Consider the following 19610-nt stretch of genomic DNA (forward strand, 5'->3'; position numbering starts at 1 on the left):
TAATTCGTAGGATTACGTGTTAAAAAACTTGTAACAGACAAATTTGATCAAAAATTTGCTTGTCAAAAAAGGCCACCTTTTTTCTTTCTACAGAACGATGATTTATCTTCTTTTTTTTTTTTTTGTAAGAAAAAAGTTTAGATGCGTTCGACTCCAATCACCATTACGAACCATATATAAGTCGCTCAGAGTTATTATATTGATAGTGAGATTTACCTACTTTCTTATCTCTTTTCTTTTTTTAGCAAAAGAGGTCTACTATAATGCCAATTCGACATTCGTTCGTTGGAAACTAATTCGCAGATAAACAATTCACCATTAAAGAATGCTTATTTTGCTCTTTGGGACACTTACTTCTCAATAAATATTCATTCATTGGCTTTTAGAACTATCCGAATTTTTAAATTTTTGTCTACACTTGGGAATTTGCACTGTGGTACAAAATAACAAATGGTGAAAAGTTGGCAGGACAGTAAAGAAGGAAAGGGAATGAAACAAAACAAAGACAGCCGGCAATCTGAATGGTAAAACAATTACAAAGAAAAATTAGTTTACCAGATCAGCTCCCACTGTCCTATGCATGAGACCTGACTGGGTCTTCCAGTCAAACACCTTGCGCCGACTGCAAAATTTCAATTTCTAATTAAAATACGAAACATTTGCCAGCATGCGCTGCGCTGCCCATCGTGAACAATTGGACTCTTATTTTCAAACCTTCAACGGTCAACATTCAAATACTACAACGTACACCGCTTTATTATTCTCGTCTATGATTTTGAACAATTCCCTCTTTTCCCCTACCTATTCCTACCTTTGAGTCTTTGACCTCAATAATTTGATGCCCGTATAAAAACGCTGATTCTTGTAATACACACGCAGAAAACACAAAAGAATCACCTAACCCATTAAACCTTCAGCGTCCTATTTCTTTATTGCAGAAGCATACATATATATCCAACTCCCTCAAGCAATCCGCCTTATATGTTATCTTCTATATTGTAAACTTCATTGTGAATCGCGCGTTATCTGGCCTATTCCTGCAAGCAAGCAAGAAATCACATTATTACAATTTGTTTTCTTTTGCTCTCATTGATTTGGTGTAGTACTTTCAAGCTTCAGCATGATCTTTTCTTGGAGACACAAGAGAGCAAATCGCCGCGGCCAGGCTAGGAAAAATGAGGCTTTGGAGGGGAATTGTGACTTAGAACTCACGATTCCAAGACATTTTCAGTGCCCGATTTCTCTTGATCTAATGAAGGATCCTGTGACATTGTCAACCGGGATCACATATGATCGAGAGAACATCGAAAGATGGATTGAGGCTGGCAATCAAACTTGTCCCGTGACGAACCAAGCCTTGAAGAGTTTTGATCAAATCCCAAACCATTCCATAAGGAGGATGATTCAAGATTGGTGTGTTGACAATAAATCTTATGGAGTAGAAAGGATTCCAACGCCCAGGATTCCGATAACCCCTTATGAGGTTTCGGAGATCAGCTCGAAGATTGTAGCTGCTACAACTCGTAAAGATGGAAACAAGTGCCAAGAATTGGTGGGAAAGATCAGAAATTTGGCGAAAGAAAGTGAACGTAACAAAAAACGCGTAGTCGAAAATGGAGTTGGCTATGTTTTATCCTCTTCATTCGAGACTTTCGCGGGCGATTCGATGGAGAAACACGAAGTTTTACTAAAGGAGATCTTGTCTGCATTGACATGGATGTTCCCACTTGGGATTGAAGGCCAATCCAAGCTAGGTTCATCGGCGTCCTTACGTTGCATTGCATGGTTTTTGCACGGTGAAGATTTATCCACACGACAACATGCAGTAATAGTACTCAAAGAGTTGCTTGCAAATTCTTTAGACCATCAAATTTCCGATGGACTAATAGAAATTGAAGGCATTTCTGAAGCTTTGTTCAAGATTTTGGAAGTCCCAATTGGCCCTACAGCCACAAAAGCTTCTCTAATGGTCACATATTACATGTTACAATCTGAAAAGAGTGAGAAGTTGGCATCAAGATTTGTTGAGATGGGCTTGGTTTCTTTGGTGCTAGAAATGCTTGTTGATGGAGAAAAAAGAACATCAGAGAAGGCGCTTGGAGTTTTGGAGGCCATATGCAATTGGGAAGAAGGAAGAGAAAAGGCGTGCAGCAATGCTTTGACTATGCCATTGCTGGTTAAGAAAATTTTGAGGGTTTCAGAAATGGGTACAGAATTTGCCGTCTCAACTTTGTCGAAGCTTTGCAAAGAGGTTGAAGATGAAAATCCTGTGATTGAAGCATTGGAAGTTGGTGCTTTTCAGAAGCTTTTGGTTGTTTTACAAGTTGGATGTGGTGAAAATACCAAAGAGAAAATCACTGAACTGTTGAAGTTGATGAATCTTTACAAAAATAGATTAGATTGTTTTGATTCATTAAGCGGTTTCAAGTATATTCAGAGGCCATATTGATTACTGAACTAGATAAGTTTTGCAGAAATTAGGCAAATGTATAGGATATACAAAATATATATATATATATATATTACACTACAGTTATACATCATTGTAAATTTTACTGATTCTTGGGCCAATTGATCTGGTGCTGAATTTTCATACGATTTAACAATGAATATTGTGCCTGCGAAACAATTAAAATTTCAGATTGTTTCATAATTTTTTTGTTTCACTTTCCCCCTAAAACTTTATTAAATTACTAAAGTTTTTTCCTTTCCAACTTCATTTTGCGTGAATTCTGGCGCAGAAGTCATAGGTTGACCGCTGGACTGTTGCCAAAATCCGGCATTGAATAGTTGTATATTATTAGTTGGACGCAAACAAGCGATTTAAAGTAACTGCTATTGTATAGTTCATTGGTTCACTTTTTCTATTTCTTCTAGAAGAGTAAAGCTCTATCCCCACCAACCAGGCAACCATTCGCCTGAATTCAATCTTCTTAACTTAGTTTAAAAAGATTAATGTCAAAAATTTTTTATATAGAAGTGTATGAGAAGTACATGTTATGCTAATGTCTAAAGCTAAACGTGATTTTCTTTACTTGAACTTAGGATCATAACACCATTTTAATGTACATGCATGAAAATGAAGTTTCCCTCCCAAGAACCACAAAAGAAATTAAAGAATAAAAACAATATACTATATACAAATGATTTTTAATAAATTGAATTCAAACTCCATAGTTGAGGGGGCCATTTGATGAATACTGTTTCATTGGTGATATAGGAGGAATTTCATGATAAAATATACAGTTCAGGCCTTCAGGGAGCCTTGAGGTACAGTTGCAGGGGTAAATTGCAAATTCTACAAACTTGCAAAATCCTAAAATGGTTTTTTAATAGTGGTAGATTTATCAATCAGGACATGTGAAGCACGAAAATGTTCAGTCAATTATTTGAATTTTTTTCTAGAAATATTATACCAGTCCCACCATTAACCATTCAACATTAATTGTTGTTGGAACTGAGGGGCAAAAAAAAAAAAAAAAAAAAAAAGATGACTCTTCAAATCTATATTGTATTGATGACTACATGTAATAGGAATCCTATTCCCTAAGACCATGTGGTAAGTTCACCTAATTTAACTAAGGAGCATGAAACTTTAATGTACGTTCATATTGAGGAAATAGTACGTTCAACAAATTTGATAAATTAGCCGGTCAAGAAAAGCAAGGAAAAACCAATTTGTTAAAATTTTTTGGCTAGACAATTAGTTACAAATTTATAGCTAGAGGATAATCTGTGCATGATTTATGATGATGTAATTTCTGTCATTAGTGCAAATTTTAATCGACTTATGATGTTTTATCAAAAAGAAAAAAGGGATAATCTTATTAGCTAGATGTTGCAATGGCCTGCATAGTAATTTCAAGCCCCTAAATTCATGTTTTCTCTCTTGGATCAAATTATTTGGAAATCACACACAACAATACATTTGAAGGAGGACACGCGTATTTGGTTTCTTGAAAACCAGCTCATTCAAACTATAAATTTGGTGCCGGCCTGCCTACCCACAATGGACGTTGAAGCCCTTAAGATTTCTAGCTGCCATAGTGACGAAATTAATTTCTAGAAAAGTTGCAGTTATTTTTCTAAAGCTACTCCTGTAGTTGCTGTGTTTCATTAAAATTGATCTGTTTACTTATTTATTCAATTTTGTTTTCACAAATAGAGGTTCCTTTTGTGCCTCAAGAATGGAAAAGCAAAATAAAGATGAACCTTGTTCTTGGTTGATTATTTCACCTTATTACGTGTTCTGGTTTTGAATAATTAGTGTTTTTTTTTTTTTGTATTTTCGCTTGGTTTTGTGTTCGGATTTTAGATCTTTTAATAGTTAGCTAAATCTGATTATTCTATTTAATTATTTTTTATAATTAACTTTTACAAGATTTAAATCAAGGGAGAAACAAGCCCCAATTCTCTTCATAGTCCATCTTATCAAGTCTAAAGTTGATAATGGAAGCTCAGGATACCACTAATTTTGGGCCTCCATGTTCCACATATATTCTTGGGGATGCCATACTTCCAATATACTTGGGGATCGATCATCTTTGGAGGTCCCGGATGCACCTTACCCAGGAATGGAGGAGGAGGAGGATAATTGTGGATCATCTTAACTAGTTAGTAAGGACAATAGTTAGGTGATTATAACGTATTTGATTCGGCTCTCGAACTCTTCCCTTTTTCCATTCTCTCTTGTAAAGTTTAGAGTCTTCGCTTGGATTTTTTGAAAAAAAAAAAAATTGTTGGGTAATTAATATTATTCTCTTTTTTTTAGTAAAGAAATTAAATGGAATATTTCAAAGGGTTAAGTCTACTTAGTACAGTTTCTCTCATTAAACAACCATATTTATTTCTTCACATTGACATACTCTTATCTAATATGTTTATGGAGGCATCTTCTAACTAAGTGGGGATCTTTTGAATACTATGAGCTGCAGTATATAAGATTTTTATTACATTTCCAATACTCTTCCTCTTAAGGGTCAAGAAATGCTTTAATAATAGGTTAATTAAAGGCACCCTTCTACTAACAACTTCATAACATTCCAGGCTGTGAATTAAGAAACACCTTTTTAACTTGGTTAGGAGGATTTTAAGACTAAGCAGCTGTAGGAAGTTTGAGCCATCATATATTTATATAACTAAATGCTCTTAGCTGAGCTTTGGCATTGCTTAAATCTTCTTTCTTCTGTGGGTTGAAAAGCCTTTTGGCATTCAGAAAGGGCTTATCGTTTGACTTTTCAGAATCTTTTCTTTTAGCCCAGATTAGATCTTACATTTTCAGTTGTCATCACACAAGTCTAATGTTGAATTGATGCATCTGGATCAGCAATTCATTAGCAATGAGAATACTAGACTATTGGCCCAATGGCTCAGTGGCTAAGTCTCTCCTTGGGCTGTGACGAGGAAAATCTAAGAATTATGTCGTAGAATTCCCTTGGTCTAATTGAATCTGTATATCCATTACCATTAACTCCCTACCACAGCCTCTTTAGACTTCCCCTCCCTTCTAGATTAGAATATATTAGGTTTCTGTATATCCACTAACTCCCTACAACAGCTTCCTTAGACTTTTCAGATTATATAAATGTATCATTACTAACAAAAAAAAAAAAAAAAAAGAAAGAAAAGAGAATACTAGACTATTAGCCCACCAACCTACAATAAGTTTCCTCCTCCTTCATGGGACACACTCATTAATTGTAATTGCCCAAAAGCGAAAGGGGTTTCTGACTAATGAACAGAACCAATGGTCAGAGGGAATTTAGCAGTCACTTGGATCAATCAAGAAACATATTAATTACCAAAACAAACGAGAAACATGAAAACAAATCCCATCAATCCTCATCAAATTGCTTAAAAAGCAATTACTACTATTTCTTTAATAACCAATCAAAATGCTAAGATACAAGTCAATTCGTACTACATTTGTATGATCGATCCACAACATATTTAAGCATATAGCTACCCTAGTCATAATTCATGGAATATTTAAGATATAGTTGCTGCTACTAAACAAGAGTAAACATCTTTGAATTTTTGTTTTTGGAAGCCACTTGGAGAATTACTACTCCACTTGGAGAGACTTAACATAGGCCTACCTACAACTTCAGTACTTTAATCCAAAAAAAAAACCAAGTAAATATATTGAAATTGAAGCCCTGACAGGCATGTGGGTTGCTCCGCCAGATATGCAGTATATAACGCCTTTCACCTTGGTGAGATTTATTATCACTAAGATCTAAACATCTAAAATGGGAATAAATAATTGCACAAGTGTGGTTCACATCTGACTGCAAGAAACGTCTATGTGAAGATGGCATTTACTAAACCCTTACAAAAAATGCTATTTTAAAAGAATGGAAGAGGGAATGAGCTAAAGAAATGCTTCCTTTGCATCTATAGACTAAACTGTTGAACAAAAGCCCTCCTAGGATTTTGAGCAGAATATTAATGTCTGAAGTTGGACTTCCTTGAGCACCAAAAGTGTTGACTTTCTGCCATTTCACTACCAGCTACATTAGATTGTATATGACAGAGCGATCAGTGCTGAATCAGCCTAATTTTTAATTGCCACTTAAAGCAGAGAAAGTCCAAATGATCCATGCTTAAGCTAACAATTGGTTGCATAACAGGGGCAATGCTGCAATATCACTCAGCTGATTAAGAGATGCGAAGACTTCTTAAATATTATACAGACGATAAGACTTAATATGAAGCTCCTGGGAAGCATGCAGACACTTAGTCACCAACTCTATAACAAACATCAACAGTCATCTTCAACTCTAAGCAATTAAGGTAGCAGGAAGATTTAGCCATGGATTCCCCTCAAAAGTCCAGGCCGCTCTCCTTCAACATTTTCTTGCTTTACCTACTTTTATCTACAAATCTTCTAACATATTTTGTCTCCACAAGACTGCATTCTTCTTCCTGTACTCTAAATTCCAACATAGACACTATTAGTACCATTGCTACCAACACTATTACTGAACCCATCATTAGTCAGCATGCACAACAAGATGAGACGCAAACAACTGCAGACCTTCCAGCGGAGTTCCTTGCTTTCACGTCTCCACAGAAGCTCCCCTTTGGATTCAACACAAATTTCGACTCTGACAAAATGATACCTCCAGTTGGACATGCTTGCACCCTCTTTCCTGATAAGCTTAGTCAATATATGTCGTACAAAGTCAACGGGTCCTGCCCTGATGATGAACTCCTGGCCCAGAAGCTTCTTCTGAAGGGCTGTGAGCCACTCCCACGCCGCCGTTGCCGTCCAGCTGCCCAGAAGGAATATGTGGAACCTTACCCTCTTCCACAAAGCTCATGGACCACACCATCAGATTCATCTGTTGTATGGACTGCATATTCTTGCAAGAACTACTCGTGTCTCATTAATCGAATGCATACTCAGAAAGGTTTTGATGATTGTAAAGACTGTTTTGATCTTGATGGTCGAGAGAAACATAGATGGGCAGGAACAAGCATCAGTGGCGGCCTTGACTTCTCCATAGATGAAGTACTGGCAGTAAAGAAACCTGGCACCATTAGGATAGGGCTGGATATTGGCGGAGGCGTGGCCACATTTGCAGTAAGAATGAGAGAAAGGAACATAACAATAATAACGACATCCATGAACCTGAATGGTCCTTTCAATAATTTCATAGCATCAAGAGGGGTGATACCTTTGTACATAAGCATTTCACAAAGACTACCATTCTTTGACAACACATTGGACATTGTCCACTCAATGCATGTCTTGAGCAATTGGATACCAACAACACTGCTTCATTTCTTGTTCTTTGACATCTATAGGGTGCTTAGACCTGGGGGACTCTTCTGGCTTGACCATTTCTTCTGTGTTGGTGATCAGCTGGAACAGGTTTATGCGCCTCTAATAGAAAGCATTGGGTTCAACAAGGTGAAGTGGGTAGTAGGGCCAAAACTGGACCGAGGGCCAGAACTCCGTGAGATGTATCTTTCAGCATTATTAGAGAAGCCACTAAAGAATTCTTGGTGATTGTATTAGCTAATTTATTACATGTTGATCAATTTCTCATTTCTCTCACTTGATAATTTTCTTTTTTCTTTCAAATTTTGAAAGGAAAAAAAGTTTTGTCCACATTCCTACTTTTAATTTATGGCAAAAAGTAAAGCCGCAGATTAAATACAGTTCCAAGTTAATTCAGCAGATTATGTCTTCTAGGCTCAAATTTAAGGGCCTCTTGTTGTCTGGAACTTCTCACCTTCAAATGAACCTTTGTATTCATGTAAACTAACAGTTCAAACGCCAATTTTAATATAGATCCTAGATCTTTCTACCGTACATACACTTCCTCTTTTAATTTCTAAATCTTTTGTTTATTGTGCATATCTGACAAAATATAATTGCACTAGTCTACTCTGTCATGTTGGCTTACTTGGATTTCAAATATGAAGGCTTACTTGAATTTCAAGTATATATTTGATATTTAACATCATGTAATTGCACCTCAAGATTTCCCTTCAGATTATGTTGAAAAATGTCTGACATTGATGGGGCATTCTGCCAAAAGAATTAAAGGGAAATAGCCCATTACGTTTACACAGAACAAATGATTCAGCATATCTATCCACCCTTTTTCCTGCTGTAGCGAACTCTTTGTCCATCAAGGAACAAAAGAGAAGTGGATTACAAAAGGCGGCTATCCTGGCTTGCAGTCTACTTACAAGGGCACACAATAAACCATGCCTAGCCTAATGAAATGGATAGGCCTACACATATTGGGCATTTAGTCCTGCAAATATTTATATGCTTGTCTAAAGATTACATAGACATGTTGATCTCGGATGCAAAAGAATAACGTTCGTAGCATTACGCTAAATACCTTTGCAAGAGAGAAAGAAGGAACCAGTAGCTGTATCTTCCAAACTAGGAATTAACTGCATAACCCCTATTGAAATGTAAGCTTGTTAATTGAACCTGAGTAATACGTTAATTTTCCGAACAAAGTAGGGGATTTTTAAATTTCCACATTATCCACTGCATCATAAATTCAACCTACACAAATGCAACATGTATATCCTTAAAACTCTAGACTACTAGCATGTGACAGACTCACAGTACGAAGCACATCTGAACTTTTTCACGGGTTAATGGTCTATTGCCTGGTACCTCAAGTTGTCATGCGGCTGAAAACTTATGTGTGGAAAGGAAGTAAGCTATCCTTAGAGTCCAGCACAGCTAGCCAGAATGATAGATGGAAAGGACAAAGTCCCAAAAAAAAAAATATTTTTTGTTCTGGAGTATATGCACTACAGCCATTTTCGCTTGGAACATATTTCAGATATGGAGTCAAATGGAGAATAAATTTTACTTGTGAGACAGGGCCACGCAAATATTGAGCTTAGTTGATCACTATTTAGTCCCAGTCAGGATCATATCTCAAGGTTAGCTTCTCATAGCTTCAATTATTGTTCCAGCCATACAGAAGCAATAGGAAAAAGGTTATAGTTTTGCGCCCGCTGCCTAGTTCCAGCTCAAGAACAAAAGAGGAGGATTGCTGTAACAATTGCCGCAGAAAGCTCATTGATGCAAACCATTACTCGTACTGCTCCATTGCTTGTAAGGTAAAATTGCAAGACGGACCCAATTCATTCAACAAGTCTTTCATTTTGTAAAATTTTCTCATGTTATGTACATAAAAGTTTCAGATAGAGGTCTGCTCAAGAGATTCATATAATCCAGAATCTACCCCCCATGCACTCGAAACTCCACCAACAGAGGCAGAGCAAAGCAAACAACTCAAAAGATCAGGCTCAGCTAGGAGTAAAGGAATACCAAAGCGGGCAGCTACAAAGTAGAGAGGATCTTTTGCTTATGTTTCTTATCATAACAACATCAAAGTAGAACCATAGTTTGAACTCATCTACAGGCTATCTTTTGGGAATGTCCCTTCAAAACTTTATATGTATGGATGTTTTCCGATTTCAAGTTTGTTGCGGATTCGCTTTCCTTTTTATAAGTTCTTAATTGATGAGGCACCATGGAGATGCAGCCCATTTACACAAATTTTCGTTTAACTATCGCATCAGTCTCAAACCACCCAAAAAATCAACCTTTTCCACAGTCCAGCTTAATAGGATATTCATAAGAACTAGAGGGCTAACAAAGTTATGAATTTTCCACAAATAAAATTGAAAATCATCAAGAAATTCAGCATTGAAAACCATGATGGCAAAAACACTCCTACAACTATCTAAACCGGAACGATATAATAAATTCTTTAAAGAAAATACCAAAAAACCGAAAAAAAAATTTCTAACCCGGTATGCAGCTCCCAGAAAACTAGCGAACTTGAACCAGAGATCGGACTTTTATGTATAGTTCATTTCTGGGTCATCAGGGCATTTGGTAGGAAGCGATGAGAAGCGAAGAACTTAGCTTGGCAAAGCTTTTTTTCTTCTTTTCATTTTCACGCATTTTTCCTTTTGTGTGTTTAATGGGGAGCTGCAAAAAAAAAAAAAAAAAAAAAAAAAAACGTTATGACGAGAAAATAAAGGCGTTGGGAGTTATAGCTAAAAGCGTGTCGACATGCGTTTTAGAGCTGAAGTCACAAAGGAAAGATTACTAACAGAATGTAAAATTTGATAAGCACATGTTATGTAGAATGCTGATTCTTTTTATATTTAAGAGATAGTTTGCATTTTTGTCTGCAAAAAGTTTGAGAGGATTAATGTTCTAACCAAAATGCCAAAATTGGACCTGTAACTTTTATGTGTTGTTTCTTCAAAGTGCAAAAAAGAAGCAAACAGTAGTAATGCTATACAGAGCAGCCTAAAAGAATCGAGTGATTACAGTTCTGGATCACAAAAATGTTGGGAAAACAGTAACATCAACGTGCAAAAGAAGAGTAAAAGATTCAGATTTTTTTTTAAGCAAAGATCAAGAGAGATTATTATTGTTAAATTCAATGAGATACAACCCAAAAAGTAGCAAGTCATTTGCTTTGTAAATTTGCATTTTTTCCATATACATGTGTAAACAATGATGGTCAGATGTACACGACTTTCAGTGCTTTAGACCAACTCCAAGCAGGTTTCTGAACCAGTAGTTCAGGATCTTCTGTACATGGGGAACTAAAAAAGATTCAACAACAGTATACAGTGAATTTTAGAACTAATCACAATCGAAAATGGAAAATCTATGAAACTTTGAATTTCTAATTGTCTATCAGAAAGAATTTGTGCACGAGGAAGAAAGATGATCAAGGCCTGCAGATCACTAGTCCTCATCAGTTACTTTCTAATTGAAAAATCTCAGAACCACCAAAATTCAGCAAAGCAGCTTCTGGGTAGTAGACATATGATCCAGCAGGGGACACCAGAGCTCCATAAGGTTCTAGCTCATAGCTTGGCTGCGCTGCCCTTGATGGTGCAAGTGAAGTGCAACAGGCATCGCACACAAAAACTGGAGGGACAGCTTCAGAATCCTCAATGCCGCAGCAGCGTGTATGCTGCCATATCTCACACACGTCACATGAAACCATCCTCTCACCATCATCGTCCTGAGCACCACACTTACAACTGACTTTCCAATTGTCTGCTCCACCTTCATACCTCAGATCAGTTTCCAGATCCAGTCCAGTACCTCTTACCCATAGTTCTGTACCAGACTCAAGAATGCCAAAGAGTACCTCTCCGTCACTCATTCCCTCAGTTTCTATGATATCTGTTACCAGAAGATGTTTCATGATGCAGTAAGTGTCCCTCATTGCACTCTGTATAGCTATCTTTAGATCCCCAATGGTAGAATGCAGAGGAACCACAATGTACTCCCCCCTTGGGAGTTCCCTAGTAAGTTCAGTTTCCATCTCTGTCAAACTTGGCATTAATCTGCAAGTGAATCTAAGTGCGAGATCTTGCTCATCCCTGAATGGCCACTCCTTCACAAAGTATTTGCTATTCAGAACTGTACCTGCAGCCAATCTCACCATGTCCACTTCAGGATAATCCAAAAGGATATTATCATACAAGCAAGAGAGATCACCAAAAACATCATTTCGTGGCACCGTATGACAGGCCTGAACTGCCGCTGGAACTTTTCCTTCATCAAATTTTACACCATTCTTAACCTCCTCAATTGTGAATTCTAGCTTTCTTGTTGCTCTATTTACCATCCTCCTGACTATGTAACCCCCAACAACCACATTATTCAGTGATTTCAGTACGTAATCAATTAAACCTGTATCACCTATTTGTTGGCGAGCTGCATCTCGTACCTCCTGCCTGTTCATCACAGAACTCCTGAATCTGTTTGCTGCTTTCTTCTCCCTTAAAGCATCAACAATCACATTAGCTGTAAACTCCAATCTTCTAACAGGCCATCGGCTATCCCAATTAGCAGCAACTGCAGAAAATTTCCGGCATTTTGCTGACTTCTCCTTTTCAAAATGTTGCTTAAGAACAGCTTTCCTCTCAAAATAACCTGAAGAAACTAACCGTGCCATGGCAGTTGATTTAGCTGCATTTCTTCTCATTTCAGCCCTGGACTTGAGAACAAGCATAAATCTGAAGAGATCACGCAAGGTGATCAAATTGGTCTCACTCAAGTTTCTGTAGCAGTGAATTATTTCCTTGATTTCCTTGCATCTATCTGTGAAATCGAAATCACGAATCACATCATCAAGTTTCAGGGAGCTAAGAAGTTCAATTGCTCTTTCATAATGATGCTCTCTCACCCCAAAACTGCCATGGCAAAACCGATATCCCCATCTACCAAACCAAGGATGTCCATAAGCAACACCATGAAGCAACCTCAGATCCATCATATGCTTCTTTGAAACATCCTCTACTGTGATTTTACTGCAAAAGAACAGAAAAGAAGAGGTAAATTTGGTGCAATTCTCTGCTCTCCAAACATGCAGATTTGGCTTAATCTGCAGACTTTTTTTTTTTCGGATGAAGGGTTATATGAAAAGCATTCTGATTAACTCAAAACAATTTAGCAAAAGAACTTAGCTGTTCAGATAGAGATACTTAAGAATAAAATAAAATATTGTGCCGACTGCATCACATGTACATGGTAGCGCAGTTGGGTAAAGTTCTCAACTCTTCGACTATCAGACATGGTGGCACAGAGGAAAAGTGCTCAACCAGGACAATCAGATACTGGAGGGATAATTATTTAGACCAGAACAAAACCTTGAATGTCTGAATATAACCTTTGGCAGGCATTAGGTCAAGCATTAACTGAATCCTATTTATGCTGCAGGACATGTATGCAACAGGGGGTTTGGAAACCAGAAACTAACAGCCTAACCAAGATTTTGCAACTGCTGATACAACCGTCATGTCGTTGAAGAAAATAAATTAGATCTACCTCAATTTTGCACACGTCTTATAACTTTAAATGGGAAGTGAGCATACTGATATACTAAAAATCGTTTTTGAAAGAAGAGAAAGGAGTCTGGAGAATAACAATAAACTAAATTCTATTCTTTGTTCCCCTTTCATCCACCCTGAACAAAAAATCAATTTGGTATTCTACAATCCAGAAGCCCCAAATGCAATTTTTTTTATTTTCAATCATACTGCTATTGTGTATAGGTCCTTAAGCAGGTATGTAAGCCTCCTGAGGATGCTTCTAACAGACTGCAAATAGCTGAAGTTTGGACTCCTCAACAGTTCAATCAGAAGCCAAGGGGAGGAAAAGTAGAAAAGTAGAGCAGTGAGAATGAAGCTTACAGAATACATCCTCTAATTCTCACTTGTATGCATGTAAGCACAGTATTCTACAATTTAATATGGCCAAAGTTGTTGTAGAACCATCAATGATGACTTGAATGACTACTAAAAAGACTATCATAAAGCCAATGAAAATTCTTTCTCCAGTAAAGGAGTACAAATTTTATCAAGATGTACGCTGCATCTGAATTTGGAAGATGACTGAAAATAGTGTACTAACTTTAGAGTAACCTCTGAGGCTACATAACCCAAAGTCAGTATTACTAAGACCCCCAAAGTGCAAAACGTTTAGGCAATTAATGGGCAGATAAACCCCGAAGATGTAATCTGGAGGTGTTTGACAAAATACATCTTCATTTCTAAACAAAGATGATAATGACATGAGCACGGCACCATGTAATGTTGTTAAATGAATGTCCTGCTAGATGGATTATATCATTTAGATTCAAGTTTAGTACAATCACCAAAAACAAGCCAGCATTTTAGGGTTCAGATAACTAGAATTGAAAACCATAACTTCTTATTTCCTATTAATGTGGCAAAATAAAACAATCAATTAATACTACCACAAACGATTCATAAAATTCAAATCCGTTGTCTGAGCAAGATGAATAGAACAACCTTAAATCCAGGATAAATATCATCAAAAGTTAATTTGATGAATTCAAGACATTTCATTACCTAGCTTGTAGATTAGAGCAGATTCTGTCCCAAAGATCCATTATCTCTCTTCCGCATAGCTTCTTAGATCCACCTTCAATCCCATTAATGCAGAGAAGATGTCCAAATCCATTGCAGTGAATCAACCCATGCAAGAGATGGGTTTCAAGATCAAAAGCATCTCTTCCCAGAGGCTTATTCCACTCCCCGTCAACTGGTATTATCAGATGATACTTCCTTCTGGACACAAAATGATGACTCCACCCTGCAATAATCACAAAAAAAAAGAGTCCCATGTTCAAGAACCCCGAGAAAATTGCAGCTCCAATCCAAAATTACATACCCAGATAAAACTCCCAAAAAACCCACTTCAAAATCATCAAAACAAGCAAAAGGGAAGCTTTACCAGCACATCTGCAGTGATCACAAAAGGGACTGAGGGAGTGCTTCACATGTTCTTCAATAGCGTAGAGAGGAACCACAAATCCCCCCTTTTCATGAACCAGAAATGTGGACCAAATTGACATTCCTTCCACTTTATAGTCCTGAAGCTCTGCACACTGTTGAAGGAAAATGCGAATGTTGTCTCTGAAAGGGCCATTGAGCAAGATGGGGTAGCCAGGATCACCAAAAGTGTGGAACCCATAGTATTTTGGGATGCCTTTTCTCATCTTCTGGGCTTCAAGATTTGATTTTGACATTCTTGATGAGGTTTTAGCTCATGACATTAATGAAAAATGATTGAGTTTTCTGAGATGAATTCTTGAGGAAAACAGAAGCAGTTCTGGAGCTGGATTTTGTTGCAGAGTTTAGCAGTTATGACAAGTGGTGAAGTTAGTTATTTGGCAGAGTATCCTAATGGTTTGTTAGTTATTTGGCGCGGTTGATCGGATGGCTTGAAGTTTGAAAACAAGCCTTGAGCTGGGGTTTTATTGAATACTTTTGATGATCAATCTGATAGATTGGGAAAGATCCTACGGTGGATGTAGCTCTCCCGCGGTGCCTGTAGGTCTTCTACTCCGATGGCTGAGGGAATATGTGGGTCGTCGATTCTTTTTGCAATTGAAATCGCGAGTATGATGCTGCAGCTTGAAATTGTGCCACTGAGATTGATTAGTTCAGTGATTGACACGCGCTCACGAGCAAATAATTAACATGTGTCCGCTGGTAGTGGATAAACGGTTATAGGTTGTTAGGTTGTTTTAGTTTGGGAAAATCATCTAAAATGTTTCTTACATATTCTTCAAAAAAAAAAAATGTTCCTTAATATATCGTCAAATATATTTTTTCGTCATTCATTTTTAAAATATTAAATTTAAATCCATTACAAATTCAAATTAGTAAATTTCGTTTCCAACTTAAGTTTTCGACAATTTTTTGTTTGAAAATTATCATGTGATTCACATTCAATTATTTTTTATGTACAAAAAGTCATATCCTACTTTTTTAAAGACCAAAATAAATATGGATTGGCCGATCCTACTTATTTGAAAAAAAAATGAATATGATTCAGTTCAAATCCTACTTTTTTAGAGTTAAAAATAAATTTGGATTGGGTCATATGTTTAATTACAAATGGGATTTAACTATTTTTGCTCTCAAGAAAATGACTATGTATGAGCCACGTGATGGAGTCAGGATAAAAAGTGGTTGAAAACCTCAATTGGGATTAAATTTTACTGACTTAATTTTGAAAGAGATGTAAAGTTATCATTTTAACAATAAACAACGAAAATTTTTATTTGGTAAAATGTGACAAACATTTTGAACGATTTTCTCTTTCGACTTTGTGTTTTCTTGATTTCACTTGCTAATTTGCCATTTTGGTGAATTGGTAGTATGATTTGTCTCATGGCCAATGCTTGCTTGTTCTATTAAGAGAAAAAGGTGAAATATTCAATTCCTGTTATCCACGTCGCTAATTAAAATTCCCATGATTCAGTAAGTGTGATTTCCATAATCCCATTTGCTCTGGCTCCATGACCAAATTAATTTGTTTTAAATTTCACTTGTTATATTTAATATGTGAGTTTTGAAAGTTGGTTCGAGTCTAATGAAACTCAATCGAGCTTTAAATTATATCTGTTGTTATATTTATTAGTGGAAAATATCTATCATACCCTTATTTAAAATTATATAAAATACTAATCTATATCACTTGAACTCGACTCGACTCAGTTTGACTATATTCAACTGAGCTAAATATGATCGATTTCTAGTAAGATAAAACAAAATTGAACTCGAATTCAGGTATGTTAACTCAAGTGAATCTCGATTCAACTTGATTATCCCCTAATTAGAGAACATACTATACCTTTAACCCAAAAAAAAAAAAAAAGCATGTTAACAATGCAAAGGGTTCTTAGTTATTAAGTGAGATAATTTTAGGTATTGATAGACTACCAAAATCGTTTGTCCCATTCCCTAAATGTTACTACCTAATAATGCAGATATAGAATTTACGTATAGAACATAACAAATTATGAACTTTACAAGCTAGAACTTTAGCGGTATACAGGAAGGTGTTAATTCGAAATTATGGGGAAACTACCAATGCAATTTCTTCTTTGTTTCCGCTTTATCTCAATGCAATCTAAAATAATGCCAGTGCAAAGTACTTTTTAAGTGTCGACATTTCCACTGTCTAATCTCGGAAGACAGCAAGGCAACAATTTGATCTCCACTTATCCCATTATATCTTAAGTATTTTGTTTAAAAAATTATTGTCAGTTTGTGTATCTTGAACCGCAAGGTAATCAATCAAAAATGATCTCTCTCCAATGGGCAATAATACTACTAAATGGCAAAACAGGTTCCATTTCTCCTCCTGAACGACAATGTTGCCAACATCATGAAGTCATCACATTGGGTGGAAAAGAACCCATTCTAGTAAAATAAAACAAGCACTGGTGGACTCCACGTTATCTTCAGAGAAAATTCTTGCCCTCTTCGATCTTCTTTCCTCCATTTTAGCGTCAATGACCGTTTCGAAACGCAGATTGACTTATAGGTCGACTTGGGAACCGAGTCACTCGCTCACTGATTGCCACCATAAATTTCAACCCTCCTCTTTCTTTTCTCCAATCATCATTTGCATCTTAGCTTTCTTATTCTTGCTTCAGTATATTTGAGATTAGTTGATCTTTTGATCGTCAAACTTAGCAGCTTCTTTAAACTATGAATTCCCTAAGAACTTTTTGCTCATCTATTCCCCTCTTGGGATATTTTCTCAGTAGTCTTTTTCGTCAGATCACCGATATGAGCTCTGATGAAGATGAGGAGACAATGAAGAGTACTATCGCCAGAGCACAGAATGTAGCAGCCCAAAAGCATTTTCAGCAAGTTCAACATATCAAAGCATTTTGATCGTCGATCGAAGTTTCCTTACTTGGACTCAAAAGTCATTGGGGGTACTTCGCTGCACTACTATATATTATAATTTGCCTCCTGTAACCCAAAAAGGCTACCATCCCAATAAGAGATTCGACTTCATCATCAAGGGACGAGGGCTTGTACTAATCTTGTTTTTCTTTTGGTTGTGCTTTCATGTTGCATGTAGATAAAGATCTTGGACATGATTCCAGTTTAGTAAGTTTTAGCTAGGTTATTGTACTTGAACTGGCAAGTTAGTTTTTTCACTTGCAGACCTAGTGCTAGTAAGGTTGTTGAATGCTTTTTCCTTTATTTTCTTCGACTGGGATGGTAATATATCCTGATCTTTTGATTGTGATCCTACTAAGGATAGCATGATGAAGTAGCTTCAACAACTTATCAGATTTCCCCAGTTAATTCCCAAGAAAAGCTTACTTTTTTTTTTTTTTTTATATTTGTATTCACCATGATATCAATTGATCAAGGACTTAATTTTTGTTACTTCTATTGCTGCTATGTTGTTGTTGTCACTGCAAAATTGAAGAGTACTTCTAATGGAGGCACAACGCTCAAGTGCCTCATCCAAAACCCCATTCCAACCCGATGAACTCAGCATGCACTTGAAATTGATTTTGTTGGCTAAAAAGATGCTTATGCCGGCCGGAAAGTGGAGAAAAGCTAGAAGAAAAAAAAAAAAAAAATTTTCTCCACTCACTGAACAAAAGGTTGGTGATTACATATAAAACCAAAGCACTAGTTGCTTGCATCCCACGAATCAGAATCGATCCTATTGGTCTCTTCTTTCTGTCAGTTTATCAAATCCCAACAACATATGAGCCCTACGCCGTCTAGCTGCCGTGTCATGCGTTAAGTTGATAACTAGTAGAAAAGTAGGATCTGAATTTTTTTGGTCTCCAAAATTATGCATTCACTTTCTTTTCCTTGACTGGTTTGGTTTAGTTTTTTTTTTTTTTTTTTGAGAAGAGACATGGTTAATATAGGAGGTTAATACATGGTTAATATGCGTGGCGAGAGCAAATGAAGATATATTGAGCTTATTATAGTCATAAGAGTCCTCACTAAATATATTTATTGAGAAGATACTCATCACGTAGATTCCACGCAGCATAATGGATACGGGCCTGAACGGTTATCAATAACAATCGTTCGAAATAATATAATATTTTTTAAACAAGATAGTATCACTTTACCTGAATTATTTATAAAATTTAGCAATAGATACTCAATTATTATATATGAGATCCACATAAGTGGTAATAGAATATTATACTTATGTTATAAGGATGTACAAGAAATTTATATAAAATTATAAAACGTTCAAAAAATATTACACTGATTCTTACATATATGACTTAGCTAATATTTGAAAATTCCGCCGCGCCGCGCGGGGGTTGGGTGGTTGTGTAAATATTTTGCCATTTCTGCATGGGACGCAGACACTTGTAGGGATTCATGGAATGAACAGCCGTTCAATAGCCAACTGTCTGCATTTGACCAATCCTGATCATTGATTTGCAAACTTCGCTGTCACAGGGTGCCGTTTCTTTTTCTTGTTTAATCCTTTTTCGTGCTATTCAATCAAATTTGACAAAATGTCACTGCTTTTAAATTCTTTTACTTGTCTTGTTTACACTTTAAAACATCCTAGCATTATTTTTTTGTGTAATTATCTATTTGTAACATTTTAGAAAATGTGTAATTTCGTTTTTGTTCAATTCTATATCTTATATACCACTGTTAGAAAGCAAAATCATTGGAGTATCATTTGAAGCGTCAGTCTAGATACGCAGCTTTTCTTGTGGTCAGTCAAATTTCATGACCACAGCACAGCCGGA

General features: G+C 36.5%; 3 protein-coding genes across 3 annotated transcripts; 2 read left to right on the forward strand and 1 right to left on the reverse strand.

Moving 5' to 3' along the window:
- Positions 1-833: 833 nt before the first annotated feature.
- On the forward strand, positions 834-2504 carry LOC113698661 (U-box domain-containing protein 21-like). The gene has a single exon (XM_027218550.2). The coding sequence runs from the start codon at positions 1121-1123 to the stop codon at positions 2447-2449; it is 1329 nt and encodes a 442-aa protein (XP_027074351.1). The 5' UTR covers positions 834-1120; the 3' UTR covers positions 2450-2504.
- Positions 2505-6294: 3790 nt separating this feature from the next.
- On the forward strand, positions 6295-8065 carry LOC113700372 (probable methyltransferase At1g29790). The gene has a single exon (XM_027220804.2). The coding sequence runs from the start codon at positions 6815-6817 to the stop codon at positions 8015-8017; it is 1203 nt and encodes a 400-aa protein (XP_027076605.1). The 5' UTR covers positions 6295-6814; the 3' UTR covers positions 8018-8065.
- Positions 8066-11017: 2952 nt separating this feature from the next.
- Positions 11018-15438, reverse strand: LOC113699500 (PHD finger protein MALE MEIOCYTE DEATH 1-like). The gene is made up of 3 exons (XM_072056839.1): positions 14789-15438; positions 14404-14647; positions 11018-12840 (listed from the first exon to the last, which is right to left on the reverse strand). The coding sequence occupies exons 1-3, from the start codon at positions 15081-15083 to the stop codon at positions 11271-11273; spliced, it is 2109 nt and encodes a 702-aa protein (XP_071912940.1). The 5' UTR covers positions 15084-15438; the 3' UTR covers positions 11018-11270.
- Between the last annotated feature and the right edge of the window lie 4172 nt (positions 15439-19610).

The sequence above is a fragment of the Coffea arabica genome, chromosome 7c, assembly GCF_036785885.1.
Source record: "Coffea arabica cultivar ET-39 chromosome 7c, Coffea Arabica ET-39 HiFi, whole genome shotgun sequence".
NCBI classification, from domain to species: domain Eukaryota; kingdom Viridiplantae; phylum Streptophyta; class Magnoliopsida; order Gentianales; family Rubiaceae; genus Coffea; species Coffea arabica.